General features: G+C 39.4%; 2 protein-coding genes across 2 annotated transcripts; one reads left to right on the plus strand and one right to left on the minus strand.

The window, feature by feature from the left end:
- Nucleotides 1-5,942: 5,942 nt before the first annotated feature.
- LOC134823299 (uncharacterized) lies at nucleotides 5,943-14,919 on the minus strand. Its single transcript, XM_063834713.1, has 4 exons — nucleotides 14,908-14,919; nucleotides 12,718-14,602; nucleotides 6,260-6,357; nucleotides 5,943-6,011 (listed from the first exon to the last, which is right to left on the minus strand). Exons 1-4 carry the CDS (start codon nucleotides 14,917-14,919, stop codon nucleotides 5,943-5,945), a joined length of 2,064 nt encoding a protein of 687 aa, XP_063690783.1.
- Nucleotides 14,920-20,987: 6,068 nt separating this feature from the next.
- LOC134823572 (translocator protein-like) lies at nucleotides 20,988-23,975 on the plus strand. Its single transcript, XM_063835106.1, has 4 exons — nucleotides 20,988-21,464; nucleotides 22,094-22,223; nucleotides 22,544-22,716; nucleotides 23,767-23,975. The coding sequence occupies exons 1-4, from the start codon at nucleotides 21,353-21,355 to the stop codon at nucleotides 23,874-23,876; spliced, it is 525 nt and encodes a 174-aa protein (XP_063691176.1). The 5' UTR covers nucleotides 20,988-21,352; the 3' UTR covers nucleotides 23,877-23,975.
- The last annotated feature ends 23 nt before the right edge of the window (nucleotides 23,976-23,998 follow it).

Genomic DNA, 23,998 nt, shown 5'->3' on the forward strand with positions numbered 1-23,998 from the left:
ATATTTTGATGATAAAGTTAAACATTGAACAATCATTTTATTCAGCTACGAAAAATGCTCAAGCGTGAAACAATAAATTGGAAAATGTTTTTTTGATGAGTCTAATAGTAATAGAAATATCGGCCTTGGGGCCATGGCTTAGGCTAAAGATATAATAAAACCAAAATACACCACTGGATCAATTGAAGCTTATTTTAGGACTTTAATAAAGTCTTTACAATTTTATTTGAAGACACTTAACAGAGAAGACAAAACAAATAAAGTCTAGCTTTTTTAAATTTCGTGAACGTGAATACGAAGAAAGTTTTGAAGCATATGTCCCTGATATTAATGAGCTCCAATAAAATAATGGGACATCATGCATGATTTTAACGTAAAATGATTCGTATAGATTTTAAAATCAAATAATACTGCCGGCGGAACAAATCCCATCATGAGCAATTTTGGTCAGATCCAAGTTGTTGGTACCGGTAACGTTGCTTTCTGCCCCGTTTATCTAATTTGAACAGCTGAGACCAATTTTGTGGATGACTTATTTGGCATTTTCTCAGTTCCCACTTCCCTGTCTCTGATATTTTAATTTAATATACGTGTGTAACGTGTGTGGTTAATCATTTCCTTTATTAAATTGGCGTCTGTTAAATGAGCTACTGCAGAGATTTAAAACCAATTTAAGAACGAGAATTCATGAGGATTTGGGTCGTAGAATTTTTTTAAATTATAAGAATATTACCAATACCATACTCAGGATGCTGTGCCAAGGTTTTTCTTAATCATTTCGAATGTTCTACAACCAAAAAATAGTATGTGACATTTGATTATTTTAAAGAAACTGCGTCTAACTCTAAGTCTAACTCTAAGTAGTAAAATTATTGAACGAGCTTGCAAGAAATGGACGGCTATTTTTTGCATATTATAGAGCTGTCTCATGAACGAGACACTCAGGAGACAGCTCTATTACTATAGACAGCTCTGGACAGTGTCCAATATTTAAACAATAGTACTCGTAGTTTACCTTCCCACCAGTGTCCAGTATTTAAATAAATCTAAAATTTATTTATTCAAAAATAAATTGTTCCTCAGAAGTGAATTTAACCACGAAGAAAGTAGAAACGAACTTGTACAAACGTTTAACACATTTAGACCGTGGAACTGGAGAGTTCATTAAATTGGAATAGACGGGCACCTGTTTCACGCACCATGTTGCGTAATACACCTTCATTCTCCTTGGTGAAATCAATCGCTAAAAACGTGCAGACAGTTCGATAAGATGAATTTCATAATGAATTTAAAATTACTTTAGAAGTTTAGAGCTGAACTCTTGCACAATTCCCAATGGTTTAAACCCCATTTGGAATTGCGCATGCCATAATGAAGTTCATTTAATCTCAGCTTCTTTTTTTAAAAGTCATTTTTAAAACCTAATATGGTGAGTCCGACGTGCAAGATGGACATTGAAAATGAAACGAAGGTGTAACATAATCTAATCTGGAAATGGAACACGTAGAAGTTAACTATTTTTTATTCATAAGCTGACAAAGCTCGATGAGATGAACGGAACTTCATAATGAATTTAAAATTGCTTTCAGAATTGAACCCATGCTCAATTCCAGATGATTTGAAAAAGAAGAAATTTGTACTTAATATGGTGATTTAGACGTGCAAGATGGAAATTGAAACGAAGGTGGAACATAATCTGTATTGAATGGAACACGTAGAACAAGCAGACAGATTATAGTAGGTGCTTTACGTACTTGCGCTAGGGAGGTAGCGAAGTTTTGCTGCTTCTGTTTGATCAAATCAGAGTATATTTTCCGGTAAGCCTGCACCTCGTTCTGTAGCTTCTGTGGTACAATTGTCATCATATTGATATAAAGAAGAATCTAACTTAAAAATAATAGTTTCTATGTAATATATAAGTAGAACTCACGAACAGAAATCTGTGAAGCTTAAAGATTATCCTTAAGCGATAACGGCTATCGCTCGTGCACGCCGGGAACTACCATGAGCCCAAAGGATATAGTTGGAGGTACCCATGATTGATTCTGTATGACTATGACGATGGAATGTTCTTTTTTGGAATAAGGGCTGTGGTGGCAGGTAAAAAAAAGGTTGACTGCGGATTCAAACGGAGTTTATAATGATGGTGGGGTAGGTCCAAAGTTCACTTGAGATGGTACTGAAATTGCTACCTCCGCAGTTTGCTGCAATAAATGGTACAATACGGCTCATGATAGCACTTATAATGCGTGCCACACATTGCTGCAGACGATCATGGTGCCGGGGAGGTGAAATTGTACCACCCGGAACATTTAAACTTAATTCCTTGGCTACACGATGACTTATATTTTCTATAATTAATTTAGTGAATAATGAACTTTTTTCATTAGTGAAAATTGTGAAACAAAAAAGAAATGAAATGAAGATTTACAGCTTTTGCACCGTGTAACTGAAAAATATAATACAGAATTATATAATGCGATCTTAGCAATTGACATGGTAATTCTCAGTACATAATACAAAATATTTGGAATGACCAGTGTCACCTGTGTCACTAGTCACTAGTAGTGAGTTACAAAACGTACTACCCTGGAAGCAACGATATTCGAATGGTTAAAAAAAGCAAGGAACGGACGTTTTTAACGGCTAAAAGGAAATATACGCAAATATATATATATATTATATATTTATTTTTAGAACGGTCGGAACAATAAAAGGGATTTCCTTACAGTGCACTGTCAGTGTCTCCTTAGGTCAGGACTTTTCATTTGAAGCCACGGCACGTCAATAGTGGTGTATAAATGAACCGTTCAGCTATTCACCATGACGAGGCTGGCTTTGTTTAGCCTAGTTTCGGGATTGACGTAGTTACTATTGTTTATCTTTCAAAAGGAATTGTCCGTTTGATAGATTGCCCAATGTTGGAGCTGTTGCAAAAACCTTTTCCGTTTGATAGATTGCACAGTATAACGAACAAACCTTTGTTTTAATAATTTGGAGGTAGAGGGGAAACTGCAGAAAACTAAAAAGTGTTATTCGGCGATGTAAAAACCACAAACTTACACTAGTACGAACTCTTCATCACGAACCCTCCCTCACAATAACGTAAGCAAACTAAGTGACGATACCAAACTCGGTAACTTAAAAGCGGAACATTGAGCTGCACAGACTCAAGGTCCCTCCCTCCCTCCCTCCCTCCCTCCCTCAAGGGTATTGTTTCATAATCTGTTGTTTCATTGGCAGAGACTGGACGGTCATTGGCAGAGACTGGACGGTTCCAGCGATCCTTTCTCTGTCGGAACAGTAAGCCTTGTTATTGCGATAATTGCTATTATTGACGCACAACAATAAGAAAACAATTACAAAGTTTAATCCACACTACACCATTGAACTGGTTGGCAATATTATTACTGGCAGCTTGTTATTGTTTGCTATATTTTCTATGTAATAAAATAATAACCCTCTACTACTACTAATTACTAAAGCTCGTGATGTGTGGCTTGGGCGTGACTTGTTGGTTAAATTGTTGGAATGTTTTTATGAACCAGTCGATAGTTAACTTTTAGATAGTTAACTAGTCGCAGGTAGTTAACTTTTGTTATCCTTTTAATTGCATTGGCTCGTTTACAGCAATTTGAAAACTTTTGAACAATGAACTTCTTTGTTGAACAATTGAAATAGGCGAACAAGGACATATTTCTATTTTAATGAGTTTTGAAGATAACCTTATGACTCCCGACTGTATATTTACATGATATAGTAAGCTTTCCAATAGTTGTAAACAAAAACAAAGAAAAAGTCAAAGTAATTAGCCGTTGCTCATTGCAAACGTCTGTATCTAGAATATACAATTACTAAAAGTAGTCCCCATATTGTGACAGAAAGAGTGCATTGTGTAGTGTCCCCACCCTTCCTTTGTGCTGTGGATGCTGGAACATGGTCGAAACAACAGCGCTACATAACCGTGTATAATATTATGAACGATATACTCAAGACATATTATGTCAATGTGTAAATTGTGTATATTCAATATTTTTTGTTGCGGTTAATGGCTAATGGCTAAGGTAAGACTGTAAGTTTTTAAAGAACAGTGCTCGTTATTTTAGTTAACTGTTAAGAACATGAAAATTTGTTCCAATTTTCGAAATAAAGGACTTCCAAAAGTTAAAACCGTTAAAGTAGTTAAAGTAAAAGACATGGAATCACAAAACTATCATTGGCAATTATTATAGTTATTAATAGTATAACTTATGCTATACTGAGTAGTGAGATATGGAAATTACCAATATCCGCTTCAGAAAGAAGGTCAACAAGAGGTGGACCTTCTTATCCGATGGGACACTTAACAAAGGTCAGATTGACTATATCTTCATACGGCGGAAGTGGAAAAACTCTTTAAAGAACACTGAAGTTTACAACACTTTTCAGTCGTTGGGATCTGATCACAGAGTTGTAATGTGTAAGATCAAAGTTAGCTTTAGGAAAGGATACAGGCCTCCGAAAAAAGTTAACTATGATTATAGTGCCCTGAAGTCGGATGGTGAGCTTCAAAAAAAGTATGCAATTGACGTTCGGAATAGGTTCTCTGGCCTGGTAGAGGAGGATGATGGGGCCACTGAAAGCTACGGGAAGCTTGTGGTTGCTATTGAGGCGGCAAACAAGAGCCTTCTGCCAAAGAAGACTCGACAAAAGCAGATTGACCCCTCAAGTGACCCAAGAGTGGACAGTGCAAGGAGGGGACTTTTCTTGGCCAAGGACCAATACCATCAGGAGCCTTGCGAGGAGAAGAGAGAGGAAGTCGCCACTAAAAAGGATTTGTTAAAGGCCTGCTACAAAGAGGTAGAGGAGGAGATCCTGAAAGGAAAGATCAGGAAAGTTGAGGATACTGCTGATCGTTGTAAGAACAAGGAAAGCTGGAAGCTTGTCAACGATATTTCAGGGAGGACAAATCCCAGCTGTGGACTCGTTGAAGGGGGCAGCTCAACAGAACGTCTCGAGAACTGGAGGAAGCACTTCTCTGGATTACTTGGACAGCCACCCACAGTCCCTGACAATAGTATTCCGATCAGGAATATACACCCTCCACTGAATATAGAGGATGGCCCGTTCACCATTGAGGAACTACGTCTTGCCAAAAAGCAGATAGTAGAAGGTAAAGCTTATGGTGATGATGGTATCTCACCTGAAGTGATGAAGAGGGTGGACATTGATGACGTCATCCTGAAGTTCTGCAACGATGCACTATGTGATGGTCTCATGCCCGATCAATGGAAGCTCAGTAATATTGTTCCTGTGCCAAAGAAAGGGGACCTCACTAAGACCGACAACTACAGAGGAATATCTCTGACATCGATAGTCAGTAAAACTCTGAACAAAATGTTGCTGAACAGGATGAAGCCAAGTCTTGAGGAAGTTTTAAGGGACAACCAGAATGGCTTTAGACCTGGGCGCTCTACAACATCGCACATTCTTGCTCTACGAAGAATTATGGAGGGTGCTAGAGCCAAAAACCTAAAGGCCACCATGGTTTTCATTGATTTCAAGAAGGCGTTCGATAGTGTGCATAGAGGCTTGCTCATGAAGATATTGAAAGCATATGGCATACCAGAAGCCATAGTGCGGCTCATTGAGGGTATATATACGAGCACAAAGGCTAAAGTAGTTACAGCTGATGGTATAACAGAGATTTTTGATGAAGATCCAAGAGCGCAGGATGCGACTAGCAGGCCATATCCACCGGCACCCAGAACTAGTCGCAAACCGCTTGCTACTCTGGGAACCAACTCATGGGGTGCGGAGTAGGGGGAGACCAGCCATGACTTATGTTGACAGCCTACGAGCTGACACGGGTCTCAACGACACTGGAGAAATGGGCGGACTTATGGCGGATAGAGTTTTATGGAGACAGCGCATCAATACTCGGACGCTGAAGCCGCCTTAAGTCAAGTCAAGTAAGTCAGTAGTGAGAAGTGAGTAGTGACCTTTCTAACCATCTCCTTGTCTCTCTCAATCTGAGAGGACAACAGAAATGAGTACTGAGAAATGAGTACTGACCTTTCTAACCATCTCCTTGTCTCTCTCAATCTGAGAGGACAACAGAAATGAGTACTGACCTTTCTAACCATATCTTTGTCTCTCTCAATCTGAGATGACAACAGAAATGAGTACTGAGAAATGAGTACTGACCTTTCTAACCATCTCCTTGTCTCTCTCAATCTGAGAGGACAACAGAAATGAGTACTGAGAAATGAGTACTGACCTTTCTAACCATCTCCTTGTCTCTCTCTATCTGAGATGACAACAGCTGATACTTCTTTCTCTCTAGACTGTTTCTCAACAGAACTGTTCTCAGCCGTCCTGGAATGTTTTCTTGTGGTATTAGGTAATCCGGTAATGTAAGAGCATCCTGTACCCAGTGTCAAACATTAAACCATACAACAAATGCTATTTTCCATGAAATTAGTGAGACGTTATTGTGTTATATAAATTGGGTGATTCCGCTATTTTATGTCTATTGAATTCATAACAGATCTTTTGAACATGATTGTCTCCGATAATTATTGATATCGCGATTAAACAGCTAAAAGATTAGGATTATGATGATATCCTCCCTCACCTTGGTGAATTTGTAGGACCCTGGTCCCTGCATGGAAGTGCAATTGAATTTGAAAGGAAGGGAGGAAAGAAAACTAAAACTAGTGGCAAAGTTCTCAATTACGTGTAATCTGAATGGAAATTATGGATTTTTAAAAAGTTGCTGAATGTTGTTAAATGGATGTGATGACTGATTAAAACATCTCATATACCTGAGTTAAACCCACCAGCAAGTTCTTGCATGGAGAGAGTGCGTTTATTCCGTGATCTCCAGTGGTTGTTGAACATGGCCGCAAAATACCGAGAACACGTGAGCAAAAAGGACGAAGCAATTGGGAAGTGAGTGTGACCAGGTCAGGTTTACCCGTTATAGATAAAGTCTCAACACTTACTCCGAGTTGATCTTATCAGGTGTAATCAGATAATATAAAAATGTTTTCCTGCCAATCGCTTGATCGATTTTAATAAAGCTGTAAACTACTCGATTAGTTTAGATGTCTGTTTTGATTGAATGCGGCTGTTAGCGTCCCTTGAACCAGAACACCTCTTGTAGATTTTAACCCAACGTAATTGGAGAGGATCCAGGCTGACAAACTGTTAAACTATTCCTGCACCTAACTCAAGTAAAACGTAACGGCACGAGAAACATGCACGTGTGCGGCTGTATATTATAAAGCCAGCAGCTAGCGGCGTGATAAAACTGGTGCAGTTTCATGTCAATTGCCACTGATCACACGTCAGGTTATTAATAAGTGTCTGACCGAGCCGTGCATGAGAGATAGCTGTAGAGCTGCTGGACACATTGAATTGAACTGTTCTGGTCTTGTCGTGTACAATTACACTAGACAGCCTTAATAAAAACGTAGTCATGGTCATGCAGTAGTTTCATTCATTGTGACTGCTAGTTCATAACTTCTTATCCCTGAAGTCGGAAGATTTCTGGAAGAATCTATAAAAAGAAAACCTCTACTCGATATAATAATGACTTTTATAATTTTGGGTAGTTTTTAGGGTTATTCATTATGACCAAAACCCATGATTGGGTAGAGTGGACCGCTGCCAGTGTGTCTCTTTCCCAAACAAAAGTAAATGATATTAATTTGAATTACCGTCCGCAAATGCAAAATTATACCGAGGTCCGATTATACAGTTCATTAAAATAAAATGAACCAATGAAAGCCGTTCGATTGGACGAATAAGCTCAGTTCGAGAGATTACGATTGGAGTATTACAGAGCACATGTTTTAACTTATTAAATGTCCTCACCGTTGTAGAAATTATAGTAACGGAATGAGAATAATTATAATTAACTGTCATGGGAATTCGTACAAAGACAACTTGGCAACCACCCATATATTTTTGGTTCAAACAAAAATAGGCATAGCCAACTTGCCAAGAGAAAAAGGTATCATAGTATCAATCGAAGTTTTGTAAAAAGATAGAGATACTGTAATATAAAGCTGTAAGTGAAAGTACTAAACTTTCAAGACAGGACAACTGACAAGGAGTAAAAGATAATCAAAATTCATCACATATTATTACTATTATTAGAATCTGGATTTCTACGTTTAAATTTAATTCCAAAATAATATAATAATAATATGTACTTTAATTAGCAGCAAAAAGTTTCAAAAGTTACAGAAATAGAAAATCAAGCTGCTGTTTTTCCTGCCGGAGATAAAATCAGAAATAACATCGTAAATATAAACAAACTGGGACACTACAGTTAGGTTAATTACTCTTTGCATTTTGTTAGCTGTAACAAATTAGAAGTCTAAAGTTACACTCTCACTAAACACAATATACCCATGTGTTATGTGTTATAGAACCCGTTTTGGTCAGAACAACGTCTCTCCGTGAACTGAATAACGCACAATTACACTTACTAATATGTTTCTGTAACTCCTCCTGTTCTCTTATACAATTTAATTAATTTTAATTAATTTTAATTACACGGTTTAACTTTAAATTTGCATAATTAAATTATTTTTTAAACCGGTCTCACTGTCTGCAGTAGGTGATGCACAATGCGCATTAAACGGTATTGCATTGGGACGAGGTTTTTTAATTTAAACTTTGCTTTTCAGAACTAAAATTTTGTTGTTATACAATGATTTTAAACTCATTTTCCCGTGATTAATGAAATTAAAAGTCCAAAGCTATGTTCTAGAAGGCCCTCAGTGTTTCTTTGGCACGAAAGTGTCGTTAGCTTATTTGTAGGTTTACAACCTACCAGGACGCGCGCCGAGTTGGACCAAATATTTTACGAGTATCACCCGTTAAAAGCTTATAAGCTCTGCTTATATAACAGTGTAGCCGCGTAGGCGGAGTTATCAGCAAGAGTTATAGTGCGGTAAAATGGATTTAGTGCTCAAGCTTGAGTCGTCTATAAGGTTGGAGAAAGTCGCCAGTACCGGTAATAAGGTTGGGGAAAGTCGGCAGTACCGGTAATAAGGTTGGGGAAAGTCGGCAGTACCGGTAATAAGGTTGGGGAAAGTCGGCAGTACCGGTTATAAGGTTGGGGGAAAGTACCGGTAATAAGGTTGGGGAAAGTGGGCAGTACCGATAATAAGGTTGGGGAAAGTCGGCAGTACCGGTAATAAGGTTGGGGAAAGTACCGGTAATAAGGTTGGGGAAAAAACCGGTAATAAGGTTGGGGAAGTGGGCAGTACCGGTAATAAGGTTGGGGAAAGTGGGCAGTACCGGTAATAAGGTTGGGGAAAGTACCGGTAATAAGGTTGGGAAAGTTGGCAGTAACGGTAATAAGATTGGGGAAAGTACCGGTAATAAGGTTGGGGAAAAAACCGGTAATAAGGTATCCCTCACGTGGATCACACTCTATGAGACATAAGTTGGACTAGGAATGAAGGTAATAGTAGAGGACATGATGTTATTGTTTGATACTAAAACTATTGTACAGCTTCAAGTTCATGGGCATTCGGCTTTTATTAATATTTCAGCATGCGAGCTTGTTTTCCCACGTCAATGAGATCTGATAATAATTACTTTAGCGACTATTTAATTACCCGATGACTTGAGGCTTCGTTATTAAACCTACTGAAGATAAATTGTTGCGAGAGAAGCTGCGTTACCAGTAAGCTAGTTACTTCTTTTACACGGCCCACCCCTGAGTTCTGCAGAGCAAAACACTATAAATACTCACGTATAAAACAGCTTGAAATTAATTCATATGAATTACATACGTCAAACCAACATGATCATACCACTTCCACAATCCACATAATATATATGTCACGAATCGAATTTTAACCAAAAACTGCATCAAAGGTATGGATCTACCTACTTTGATTTTATCCTTATAACTAAAATTTGACCAAAACCCATAATCATGGGTAGAATGAACCGCTGCCAGTGTCTCTCTTTTCCAAACAATAGGAAATGATATTAATTTGATTGACCGTTTTCAAATGCAAAATGATACCGAGAATAAAATCGGTCGCTCGCTTTTCCCATTCATTCACGGCTTACGAATTATAATAGGTTTCGATTAATTACATCGATCACATGCTGTAAAAATCTTTTTGGTTTGCGTTCGGTCGATACCCAGTATTTCGGGATAAGGGTGGTAGTTAGTGAATTAGCCGAAGTTTATTGAATATTTATTAGTTTATTGCCGAGTACAGCTGTCTTTGGGTAGTTCTTCTTAATCTATTACAATAATTGTAAATGAATGGGAAAAGCGAGCGACCGATTTCATTCTCGGTATCATTGTGCATTCTAGAACAGTCAATCAAATTAATATCATTTCCTTTTGTTTGGGAAAGAGAGACACTGGCAGCGGTCCACTCTACCCATGATGGCATGATTATGGGTTTTGTCAAATATCTTCTCTTTTTGATTATAATGTCAGGATAATTTACTAAGTCGAAATGTAAACTCATAACTTCATTAATTTAGGAGGTTTTTTCAACGATTTCAAAACTTAACCTTTGAAAACATTTCCTTGTGTTTAGGTAGGCATATCTGTCGATAACTGACTGAATATTGCACTTTTTACTGAATCAAGTTGGCATTAAATTTATATATAATGCCATCTAAATGAAGTGGGAAAGCAGAATTTATTCGAAATCACGAATGAGCGAATTTCTCACCTTTCGCACGTGCAAACTTTGAGCGGACGTTGCGTGCGCATACAAAATTGAATCACCGTAAATGTTTGCATGCTGGTGTTTTATATATTTGTTATTAAGCATGCAAAGATTCAAAAGATTTCAAGGAGAACTGCAATCACAACGGCAAACTAAAGTTTACAGAAAATGGTAAAAACAGCAATTGGGCGTGTCCCCACGTGTGCAACTGTTCGATTTTCAAATTTAAAACTAGCCTTATGCACAAGTTATACCTATAGGAAGCAGAACTGAGCTCCACAACCCAACATAGCCCAACACTGCAGAGAATACTAAATCGCAAAATTGACGTTTTTATAAAATAATTCTTCAAAAAAGCACTAAATTCAATGACAATAGCAAATATCTTTATGAAGGAGCAAGGTAGGGAAACTTTCCGGTAGATTTTCGGAATGCTTAAACAATTATTCAACCTGAAAATTTCCTCAGATTTTGAATAAAATTACTCCTTAATGGTGTAAAATCAGTTTGAAAATTTGTTATTTTGTCAAAAATCAAGTTTTAAAAACACTTAATTTGATGACGTCATCAAGTGGTGATGATATGACGTTAAAATATTTTTTTATGATATAATGGAAACTGAAGTGTAAACAATTATCTTTAAGATCGTGGGTCGGAAATTGCTGCATCTTTTATTGTAGGTTTACAACCTACCAGGACGCGCGCCAAGTTGGACTCGTCGACGGTCCTGTCCAATATATGGAACAGATATTTTACGAGTATCACCCGTTAACATCTTTTATAGGTACGAATCTACAAACACCTGAATGTAGCCTATATAATTGACTGGCAAAGCGTCTATCCCTGAATAGTGAATATTATGTATATATTATTAATATTATCAATAGACAGTTTTTTGGGTTTTCCAAATAGTTTCTGATTATTCTGATTTGCGACAAATGATATTGCACTGTTAGGATAAACGACGTTTCAAAGTAACAACTTCTTATTCATGCTGACAAAATTGGTAAATATGTGAGAAAACTGTCTCATAAAATTTATTAATCAAAAATGGCTAAACGACAACAAATTGTTCAAATACTCGACTAAAATTAGAATCAAAATCTATATATATACACCACACCTCGATCTGCTATTCAATAAACTTAAAACATCCACTGAACAGCAAGTACGTGATTGTGATCGTGTGATGGAATGACATGTACAGTGATACCAGATGATAAGATGTAAGTGATAACAGATGATAAGGTAAAAGATACAATACATGTGAGATGGTGTATACACAATGTGAGTGAAAATATAGTGAGTGGTTACTGATTGTGAGCGAGATGTGAAAAAACATTAAAACTTACTACTGCTAGAAAACTGAAACTGTATGCAATAAAAAGGGAATGAAACTAAAATATCTAAAATTCTTCAGTACTAGCTATGATAAAACGTTTAATAGTATCCAGTTCTTCTCTCTTGTTAATTGTAGGGTTCAAATTAATAATAAACATCGCTTCGAAAATCTTTCTTCTGACAGTATTGGGCTCAATTCTTAAAATATCTACTTCTAAACTGGGATTTAACCCCTCATGACAGCTCGAATAATGTATGGCAAAAGCTTGACTAACATTAGAAGGGGTAGCAGGGTAGGTAGCGTAACGTAAGTGTTCTCCTACACGAGCATGTACTTTCCTACTGGTTTCTCCAACGTACAGCTGGTCACATAATTTACACTTAATCTTATATACAACATTCTTCACTTCACAATCTTTATTACAAACTATCAAAGGACAAATTTTACATGAATTAATACTGCACACACGTTTATCATACGGTCTGTTACTACATAAAATATTTCTCAATTTCGAAGTAGGTTTAAAGTTTACTTTAATAGGTAAATTGTTCTGCTTTACATAATTTCTAATCTTATTGCTAGTACTGTCCGAAATAAAATCTAAATTAAGAACTGTCCTGGAATCATCCTCAACACTCTGACGCCTGTTAGAATTACTACTGTTACAATAACGTCTTGGGTTCTGGTAACCGTTTTTCTGTAATAGATCATCAAGGAGTCTGAGAGAGTGCTCCTTTTCCGCTGGGCCAGATGAGATACGGCAAGCCTCGCTATATAGGTTCTTCACTGTATTAATCTTAACAGACTCAGGATGGCAAGAGTTGTTGTGCAGGGTAATATCCTTTTGTTGCGGCTTGCGGTACAATCTGCTGGTTAATTCACCGTTTGGCTCGATCCGGACCTCAGTGTTCAGGAAGGGGATAAAATCGTCCTGTTGTTCTGGAAAGTCGACCTCCCACTTCAACTTTTTGTCCGGATCTTGGTCTGCAATCTGTTGAACCAGAGCAAGGGCTTCTTCTTTCGTCTCTGCAGTACTGGCAGCATCATCTATGTAGCGTTTGTAGAAGTTCGATAAGTATACCGATAGGTAGTGTCGATCGGTGTAGATAGAGTTCTTCTCGAACTTGTACACTCTAATGATGGCACAGAAGGGCCCTGGCCTCAAACCCATGAACAGACCATCCTGCTGTAGCCAGAGAGTCCTGTTATACACAAAGAAAGAGTTGGTAAGGATGTGTAGTAGGATCTCATGAATGTCTGTCAGGCTGAGTCCCATCAGGTCCAAACTGTCTCGGTGCTCTGTAGCTAGCTCAATGACATCGTCTATACAGCCCTGTACGTTTATGTTAGTGTATAAAGCTGAAATATCCGCGGCAAAGAACTTTCTCCTGGCAAGCTGTTCCTGAGAGATCTGGCGGAGCATCTCTATGTGCTGGATTAAATTACTCAGGTGACTAGGCACCTCATTAAGGAGAGGTTTAAGAATGGTCGTCACTAGCCAACTGAGTCTCTCTGTAGGTGAGTCCACGCAGCTGATGATGGGTCTAACCTTAACCTGCTCAAGAGGGATCGTCGAGCGGAAGCTCTCCGGAGGGTTCTTGTGGGTCTTGATTTGGACGTACATGACTGGGAGGCTGACATGGTCAGGAACTCTGATCCGTCGCTTGTAGTCGTCGTCAAGGTTCCGCTGTGATGAGATCTTCTTCCACAGGTTATTCGACTCCTTCACCAGGTTCTCCGTCTTCTTCTTGATGAGCTGTGTGAGCTGTTGAGAGGTGGGTTCCGCTACTGAGACAGTTTTACCGTTGATTTTTCTCGTGGGAAGCACACGCTGGTACACAGCTGTCTCCTGGAGGTGATTCTCTGTTAGATGCCGATGTGTGTCCTTAGTTGTCACCACAAACTCACCGCACTTGTCTGATACCGACACGTGTAACGTCCTGTCTGTCAGAAGGGAGCGTAAACCATCTTTCTGAAAACGAGTGAGGTTATCCTGTGGGTTGGTGTTAGTCACGAGGTCCTGTACAAAGCGGTTAAACTGTGCCAGCTTGTCCTCTAAAACCGGGTGAGTGGGGTCAGGTGTACTGGTGAATGGTGAGGGAAAGGGACACAATCTCCTCACTTTGCTGGAACTCGACTCCTCGGTGGGCTCAATCGGGGCACTAACTTCCGCACTAGTGTCTGAGTTGGCACGTTGAGTGATAGCGTGTTTGTGTCTGATCTTAAACACACACTGAGCGATATCAACGGCAACTTTATCCTTGAATGACTGGTCAATTCGCGGAGACACGGCGAAGTTAGGTCCGAGAGCTAAAACTGACTTCTGCTGCTCGGAGACACTGTCGATGTTGAGAGTAGTGACTCTATCGTCAGCAGGTTGAGTAGTGGATGGAGGAGGAGGAGGAGTAGGAGGGTAGTATTTCTCCAACAACCAAGAAAACTTCTTCTGTAAACGGTCCTTATAATGCTGCTTAACATAACGCTGGTGTTCCTCGCAAATAGTAGCAATACTGATGAAAGTAGAGTGGTCCACTTTATGAAATAAACTGTCCTTCAACTGTAATAAATCACGTTTTCTGTCTGCAATAAACTGATACTGATATGATATGTGCTGTTGCAATGATAATGTTCTTATTCTGTGCTGATAACGTGTTACACTGCCAGAATTCTGCCTCATCGGAAACAATGATGACTGATTAAACGTAGTACTGTTCAACATAAATACAGGAAAAACTTGCTGTCGTTTACAGCGTTTGAAAAAATTCAACTTCTGTTCTGAAATTTTGAGTTTTTCTGCTGTAGCAATGAAAGTTTTGGCAGTTCCAAAGTTCTCCCGAGAAAGAGTAAGGTTACAAAGATTACGGACTGGAACATTATTTATTAGTCGCATTATAACAATAGACAGTTTTTGGGTTTTGCAAATAGTTTCTGATTATTCTGATTTGCGACAAATGATATTGCACTGTTAGGATAAACGACGTTTCAAAGTAACAACTTCTTATTCATGCTGACAAAATTGGTAAATTAATATTATCAATATGTATCACGACAATCTATCGTAAAACAGGGGTTCCAGAAAACCCACTTCCCGATAATCCTGAAACACGAAATTAGGGCGTCTACTTCTAGTTCTAGTTTAGACGCCCTGCAAAGTTTCGGATTTCTGACTCAATTTTAACATGCTTTTTAAGGCACCTGAATATGGCGATTTTGGGTTTTTTACCAAATTTCGTATTTAAACTATTTGACCAAAACCCATAATCATGGGTAGAGTGTACCGCTGCCAGTGTCTCTCTTTTCCAAACAAAAGGAAATGATATTAATTTGAGGAACAGTCCGCTAATGCAAATTGATACCGAGAATGAAATCGGTCGCTCGCTTTTTCAAATCGATAAGCTTTATTACAATTCGTGAGCCGTGATCGAATGGAAAAAGCGAGCGACCGATTTCATTCTCGGTATCAATTTGCATTAGCGGACTGTTCCTCAAATTAATATCATTTCCTTTTGTTTGGAAAAGAGAGACACTGGCAGCGGTACACTCTACCCATGATTATGGGTTTTGGTCAAATATCATCTCTTTTTGATTATAATGTCAGGATAATTTACACAGCTAGTCGAAACTTCATTAACAAGGAGGTAATTTCGACGATTTCGAAATTCTGCCTTTGAAAACGTTTCCTTGTGTTTAGTTAGGTATATCTGTCGATAACCGACTCAATATGGCACTTTTTACTCATTCAAGTTGGCATTAAATTCATATATAATGCCATTTAAATATCGTGGAAAGCAGAATATATTCGAAATCACGAATGAGCAAAATTCTCACCTTTCGCACGTGCAAACTTTGAGCGGACGTTGCGTGCGCATACAATATTGAATCACCGTAAATTTTTGCATAGTGATATTTAATATATAGTTTGATAAGCATGCAAAGTTTCAGAAGATTTCAAAAAGAACTTGGATCACAACGGGACTCCAAAGTTGATAAAAATCGTGAAAATCAAAATTTTTAGTGATTTTAGCTATTTTAAATCAATTTGGGCGTGTCCCCACGTGTGCAACTTTTCGATTTTTAACTTTAAAACTAGCCTATAACACAATTTACACCTTTAAGAAGCAAAATTGAGCTCCACAACCCAAGGGATAGCCCAACACCAGAGAATACTAATTCACAACTTTTGTGTTTTTATAAAATTATTCTTCAAAAAAGCACTAACTTCAATAGCAAATATCTTTATGAAGGAGTAAGGTAGGAAACTTTTCCGGTAGATTTTTAGAATGCTTGAACAATTATCTAAGATGAAAATGTCCTCAGATTTTGAATAAAATTACTCTTTAATGGTGTAAAATCGATTTGAAAAGTTGTTGTTTTGTCAAAAATCAAGTTTTAAAAACACTTAAATTGATGACGTCATCAAGTGATGATGATGATGATAAATTATTTTTCAATATAAAGTAAAGTAAAGTATAAACGATTATCTTTAAAACCTGTGGTTCGAAATGACTGTATCTTTTATACTTTTGAATCTACGGACACTTAAATGTAGGCTACAATTGACTGCAAAAAGCGTCTATACATATTATTATTATATATCTTCACGACAATCTGTTGTAAAACAGGGGTTCCAGAAAACCCACTTCCCGATACTCCTGAAACATGAAATTTTTTTTACTGTCGACTTGGGCAAGGTCTAGACGCCCTGCAAAGTTTCAGATCTCTAACTCAATTTTAACATGGTTTTTAAGGCACCTGAATATGGCGATTTTGGGTTTTTTACCTAATTTCGTATAACATGCTGGCGCGTATTTTGCGCAAATTTCTTAAAAACCTCCATATAACTATTTCTTATTCCTGTCATCTTTAACATTGAATTAGAATGTTTTGAACTTAAATGTACCTGCTGAACTACTTTCGAAAAAGTCTTAATGCCTGGAAAACAATAAAGGGGATATAATAGTATAGGGGGTAAATAGTATTGTGAATATAAGGGCGACGGTAATGCTTGCCAGCATTGTGATAACATGCTGGCGCGTATTTTGCGCAAATTTCTTAAAAACCTCCACATAACTATTTCTTATTCCTGTCATCTTTAATATTGAATTAGAATTATTTGAATTTAAATATACCTGTTGAACTAATTTCGCTGATTCTTAATGCCTAAAAAACAATAAAGAGGTATTAAAGTAAAGGGGGTAAATAATAAAGGGGGTAAATAGTAAAGGGGGTAAATAGTATTGTGAATATAAGAGGCAAAGTCATGGCATGCCAGCATTGTGATTTTCAAGTTCAACACTAAGCACTGAACTGTTCATGATATAATAGTTAACTTAATAACCGCTTTAAACCGAATAGTTGGGGCGTTCTGAATTATAGTTTCTGGGAATTAATTTCCCATGAGCAAATTCTGTGCAGAAATCTGTCACCCGTATAGTCGTCGACGGTATTTACGAGTATCACCCGTTAAATATAAAACTATTTGGGAACTATAAATTTGTTCCAAGCATTTTTATGCAGGAATTATATGTGGTCCATTATATTCCCAGGAACCAGCACAGGCACAAAGAGTTGCGAAAGTAAATCTGATGGGCACATTACACAACTATTTAACTAACGTCGAGACTAAACATTCAACTTTTTAAGCAAAAACGGAGGTATGGTTATGTCCTGGTTGTGATGTCGGGATTCTAGTCTATGACCGAATCACGGCTTATGAATTGTAATAAGTTTCGAATAATTGCATCAATCACATGCTGTAAAAATCTTTTTGGGTTGCTTTAATTTCGGGTCGATACCTATATTATTATTTCTTTTTATAGTATTTCGGGATAAGGGCGGTATAGTTAGTGTCCAATTAGCTGATCTTTCATTATTGAATTTTTATTGCCGAGTACAGCTACTTTCAGGTAGTTCTTGTTAATTTATTACAATTGTAATTTTAATTGTAAATGAATGGGAAAAGCGAGCGACCGATTTCATTCTCGATATCATTTTGCATTTGCACTTGCAGACGGTGATTCAAATTAATATCAGTTACTTTTGTTTGGGAAAGAGAGACACTGTACTGGCAGCGGTCCACTCTACCCATGATTATGGGTTTTGGTCAAATATCATCTTTTTTGATTAATGTCAGGTTACTTTACAAAGTCGAAATGTAAACTCATAACTTCATTAATATTAATAAGGAGGTAATTACAACAATTTCGAAATTTAACCTTTGAAAACATTTCCTTGTGTCTAGGTAGGCATATCTGTCGATAACTGACTGAATAAAGCACTTTTTACTCATTCAAGTTGGCATTAGATTCATATATACTGCCATTTAAATGTCATGGGAAAGCAAAATTTATTCAAAATAACGAATGAGCAAAATTATCACCTTGGCCTTTCGCACGTGCAAACTTTAAGCGTACGTTGCGTGCGCCTCCAACTTTGAAAAACCGTAAATTTTTCCATAATGGTCTTTTATATATAGTTTGATAAGCGTGCAAAGTTTCAAAAGATATCAAAAAACCTTAGATCACAACGGAACTCCAAAGTTGATAAAAATTGTTAAAACACCAATTTTCAGTGATTTTAGCAATTTTGGGCGTGTCCTCACGTGTGCAACTTTTTGATTTTCAACTTTAAAACTAGCCTATGACACAATTTAGACTTTTAGGAAGCAAAATTGAGCTCCACAAACCAAGGGATGGCCCAATATCAGAGAATACTATATGGATCGGAAAGCTGAACAAACCCGGTGCTCGTCCTCCAAATACGAACTCTCTGCTGTGCTGGTGCAACGAGCGAGACTTTACTTTGGGGTGGTCAGAAGATGGCCTCGTCAAGTCTTGACGAAACTCGACATAGGTCAGATAGGTAGGTCACAAGTGGGTCACAAGTAGGTCACATATAGGTAAGTCACAAGTCACGTGCCTGCGTGGTACAGGTGAGTCACGTGCCTGGTGGTACAGGTTAGTCACGTGCCTGGTGGTACAGGTAAGTCACGTGCCTGGTGGTACAGGTAAGTCACGTGCCTGGTGGTACAGGTAAGTCACGTGCCTGGTGGTACAGGTAAGTCACGTGCCTGGTGGTACAGGTGAGTCACGTGCCTGGTGGTACTGGTATTTGTGTGACTCTGAGAAGTTTGGGGTTCAGAGTGCACAAGCAGTAAGCAAGTCATTATTTTGTAAAATTACTGATTCCGACTAAGTTTGGCAACGATATCGGTAACTAAATAACACTGCTGTCCCAACAACTCTAGAGTCTAGCACTCTTGAGATTGTTTACTGTTGTCCCACTCCCAACAACTCTAGAGTCTAGCACTATTTAGATTGTCTACTGTTGTCCCACTCCCAACAACTCTAGAGTCTAGCACTATTTAGATTGTCTACTGTTGTCCCACTCCAAACAACTCTAGAGTCTAGCACTATTTAGATTATCTACTGTTGTCTCACTCCCAACAACTCTAGAGTCTAGCACTCTTGAGATTGTCTACTGTTGTCCCACTCCCAACAACTCTAGAGTCTAGCACTATTTAGATTGTCTACTGGTGTCTCACTCCCAACAACTCTAGAGTCTAGCACTCTTGAGATTGTCTACTGCTGTCTCACTCCAAACAACTCTAGAGTCTAGCACTCTTGAGATTGTCTACTGCTGTCCCACTCCCAACAACTCTAGAGTCTAGCACTCTTGAGATTGTCTACTGCTGTCCCACTCCCAACAACTCTAGAGTCTAGCACTCTTGAGATTGTCTACTGCTGTCCCACTCTCAACAACTCTAGAGTCTAGCACTCTTGAAATTGTCTACTGCTGTCTCACTCCCAACAACTCTAGAGTCTAGCACTCTTGAGATTGTCTACTGCTGTCCCACTCTCAACAACTCTAGAGTCGAGCACTATTTAGATTGTCTACTGCTGTCCCACTCCCAACAACAACTCTAGAGTCTAGCACTATTTAGATTGTCTACTGCTGTCCCACTCCCAACAACTCTAGAGTCTAGCACTCTTGAGATTGTCTACTGCTGTCCCACTCCCAACAACTCTTGAGTCTAGCACTCTTGAGATTGTCTACTGTTGTCCCACTCCCAACAACTCTAGAGTCTAGCACTCTTGAGATTGTCTACTATTGTCCCACTCCCAACAACTCTAGAGTCTAGCACTCTTGAGATTGTCTACTGCTGTCCCACTCCCAACAACTCTAGAGTCGAGCACTATTTAGATTGTCTACTGCTGTCCCACTCTCAACAACTCTAGAGTCTAGCACTCTTGAGATTGTCTACTGCTGTCCCACTCTCAACAACTCTAGAGTCTAGCACTCTTGAGATTGTCTACTGCTGTCCCACTCCCAACAACTCTAGAGTCTAGCACTCTTGAGATTGTCTACTGCTGTCCCACTCCCAACAACTCTAGAGTCTAGCATTATTTAGATTGTCTACTGCTGTCCCACTCCCAACGACTCTACGGTAGGACATATTCGAATTTCAGCTCTTCGCGACCCAAATTTCACTGTTTTGACTGAATTTTTCTTGAATGACCATCCTACAGGATCACTGAGGATGGCACAAGACACGATTGAGGTACTCAAAGTTCTATTCTCAAAGGAAGCTTTGATAAACAGAAAATCATCAGAATATAAAAAGAGATTTTTGAAGATTTTTGAAGAGAAGCTTTTCTGCCGTCCCCTTGACCGACATTTCGCAGTTTTTACCGAAATTTTGACCAGTGACCAATCTAATGAGTGAGGTCGGTGAAAGTGACACGAGTCGCCATTTAGGTACTGGAAGCAGTTTATCCGGAGAAAACTCTGATGCAATGAAAATTTGTAATATGTCCTATAATTATATACTGGGATCTAGCGCTTTTGAGATTGTCTACTTCTGTCCCACTCCTAACAACTCCTGAGTGTTTTAAAGTCTCAATACTCCTGTGTCAGCTCACTATGAGCTTAGTAACAACACTACATCTTGTACTCTTTTATTTTGTGTACACTCCTTGTCTCTTGTTTGCTTTGAAAAGGTTTCAACAGCTCTACCGTAAATCATATTTCGAATTCAGTTTTCTGATCGAGACGGAACTCTCAACGCATCAACTGTATTATTTTGTTCTGTTAAGATTTGTTCCGGTTCAGCTACCTTTATTGCGAAGAACTGGAAGGAAAAATAGCAAACAAATAAAGGCTCCCTCATACGTTTGAGAACATACTGCGATACTCCTGGCATTTCGAACGCATTTCAATCTGAAGTCTGAACTGGGACACAAAATAATAGAAGGCATATTCTGAACCCGATCAGCTCCCTCAAGTAAAGTTTGGTCCGTCAATAAATATGACGTACGTTCGCAGTCAGGGCTTCAGAAGCATTTGGGTTAAACTAATCGTGTTTGTGGTGATGGTTGGCATTCCTGTGGTCTCCTTCTTCTTCGTCAATCAGTACAGAGGTAGGTACGGTGTTTAAAGGCTGGAGGTGAGGTAGATTATAAATTGAAATGGGAGGGAGGGAGAGGGAGGGGGAGCGAAAGGGGAGCGAGAGAGGGAGAGGGAGGAGAGTGAGAGGGAGGGAGAGAGGGAGGGGGAAGGAGAGCGAGAGGGAGGGAGGGAGAGAGGGAGAAGGAGGAGGGAGAGAGGGAGAGGGAGGGGGAGAGGGAGAGGAAGCGAGAGGGAGGGTCAGGGAGAGAAGGAGAGGGAGGGAGAGTCAGAGAGGGAGAGAGGGAGAGAGGGAGAAAGTGAATAAGAAAGTTAGAAAGGAGTTGTAAATGTAGAGGGGCTGGATTCTGGAAGCCAGAAGGGCGGAAAAGTTTGAGAAGAGGGATAGTGATAGTCGTCACTTTTAACCACGGCACATCATTTCACTCATCAGGATAATAAAAATGTTAAAATAAATACTTACAACGTTACGCAACCATACAATTAATAGACAATTCACAGCGTATTCCACTTTAATTTACTGTTAGTGTTACATTTCTTAGGTACAGGATACAGAGGGAGGGGGAGCGAGAGGGAGGGAGCGAGATGGAGGGGGAGCGAGAGGGAGGGAGATAGTCGTATAATTTACTTCTACATTTCTTAGGTACAGGATACAAAGGCTGGCGGTATCTGGACACTCTTGGTGATCCATCTTTTGCTCTTGATCGACAGTATCATGTTCCCATTTGGTATGCAGTGTTGGCCATCTATGGCATGGCAACATATGTTTTATGGTAAGTGAATGTGTATTTCTTGTGGAATTAAAATTTTGTTGACTCTAAGGTTTTAGAAGGTAATCGAAACTAGGTGATGAGAAAACTGCAAACTGAGAAAATGTATCAAACACTTCCAGTGTGAGATACATTTTAAATTTAACTACATTTTCTTTACTACAATTTGGTCAAATGGCACAATTGGCACAGTGCCAATTTCCTTTCCAGAATCCAGTAGACGGTATTCATTATCAACATCAAAGGTGAGATCTGCATTACCAACGTAGCATCGTGTACCAATATGCTGAAACATACAAGACTTGAAACCCTACACTCCACAGGTACACAAACGGGCTAGTCCACAGCATAGGCCCTCTGATGGTGAGCTCTGTCAAGCTGCTGGTGGCGCTCATGTGGTTCCCAGTGTTCTTCTACTGGGAGGATATAGAGGCTACTTTTACCCTGTCTGCTGTGCTGTGGGTGGTGAATGGGATAACCATGGTGTTTTATGCAGGTTTGAGAACGGTGGTTCGTGATTTGGCGAACGGCCAAGATCACGTCATCATCGTTAAGAATAAGTAGAAAGTACTAGTATAAGTAGTAATAGTATATACTATATACTATAATTATAGTAGGGTAAAGTATTATGTGGTACAGTCAGCCACGTTATGAATACTACTTCAAATCGTTAGTTTATCACTCCTATAGGAAGTAGGAACGTATTGGTATAACCAAGTACAGAATGGTAGCTAGTTTAACCAGAGTAAAGAGTTGCAGAACTACCTGTTTAGTTTTAAACTTCGACCCAACCCTCTTATTAACAGTACATTAACTCATAGCAAACGTAATAAACTAGTACAATGATATTAAAGAGAGTTGTTTATCAGTCAGAGGAGGTTCACTATCCACCATTTCAAACCCCTCCTCCCCAACTGGCATGTGCCTGATATCCCTCTCCTCACCCCTCACTCCTCTCCTCCCTCTCCCCAACTGGCATGTGCCTGATATCCTCCTCCCCTCCTCTCCTCCCCCTCTCCTCCCCCTCCCCAACTGGCATGTGCCTGATATCCCCCTCCTCACCCCTCCCTCCTCTTCTCCCCCTCCCCAACTGGCATGTGCCTGATATCCTCCTCCCCTCTCCCTCCTCTCCTCCCCCTCCCCAACTGGCATGTGCCTGATATCCTCCTCCCCTCCTCTCCTCCCCCTCCCCTCCCTCTCCCCAACTGTCATGTGCCTGACATCCTCCTCACCTCTCCCTCCTCTCCTCCCCCTCCCCAACTGGCATTTGCCTGATATCCCCCTCCGCTCACTCCTCTCCTCCCTCTCCCCTCCCTCTCCCCAACTGGCATTTGCCTGATATCCCCCTCCCCTCCGTCCTCTCCTCCCCGGCCTCCCCTCCCTCTCCCCAACTGTCATGTGCCTGATATCCCTTTCCTCACCCCTCCCTCCTCTCCTCCCCCTCCCCAACTGGCATTTGCCTGATATCCCCCTCCCCTCCCTCTCCCCAACTGGCATGTGCCTGATATCCCTCTCCTCAGTCCTCACCCCTCCCTCCTCTCCTCAGGAATGTTCCAGATGAGTGGGATGATGCTGATACCTGAACAAATTTGGCTGTCCTACATAACAGTCTGGACATACTTCTTGTGGGACTATGATGGTGATGATAGCACATGAAGAACCATCAGTGGAATTGAGATATCAGCAGCTATCAGATGGAATATCCAAAAACTGCTGAAGTGAATGAATGTGCTATTTATTAACAATTTCTGAATATCAGACCAAACTTTTAATCTATT

The sequence above is a fragment of the Bolinopsis microptera genome, chromosome 11 (genome assembly GCF_026151205.1).
Source record: "Bolinopsis microptera isolate Bmic1 chromosome 11, MBARI_Bmic_1.0, whole genome shotgun sequence".
Lineage (NCBI taxonomy): Eukaryota > Metazoa > Ctenophora > Tentaculata > Lobata > Bolinopsidae > Bolinopsis > Bolinopsis microptera.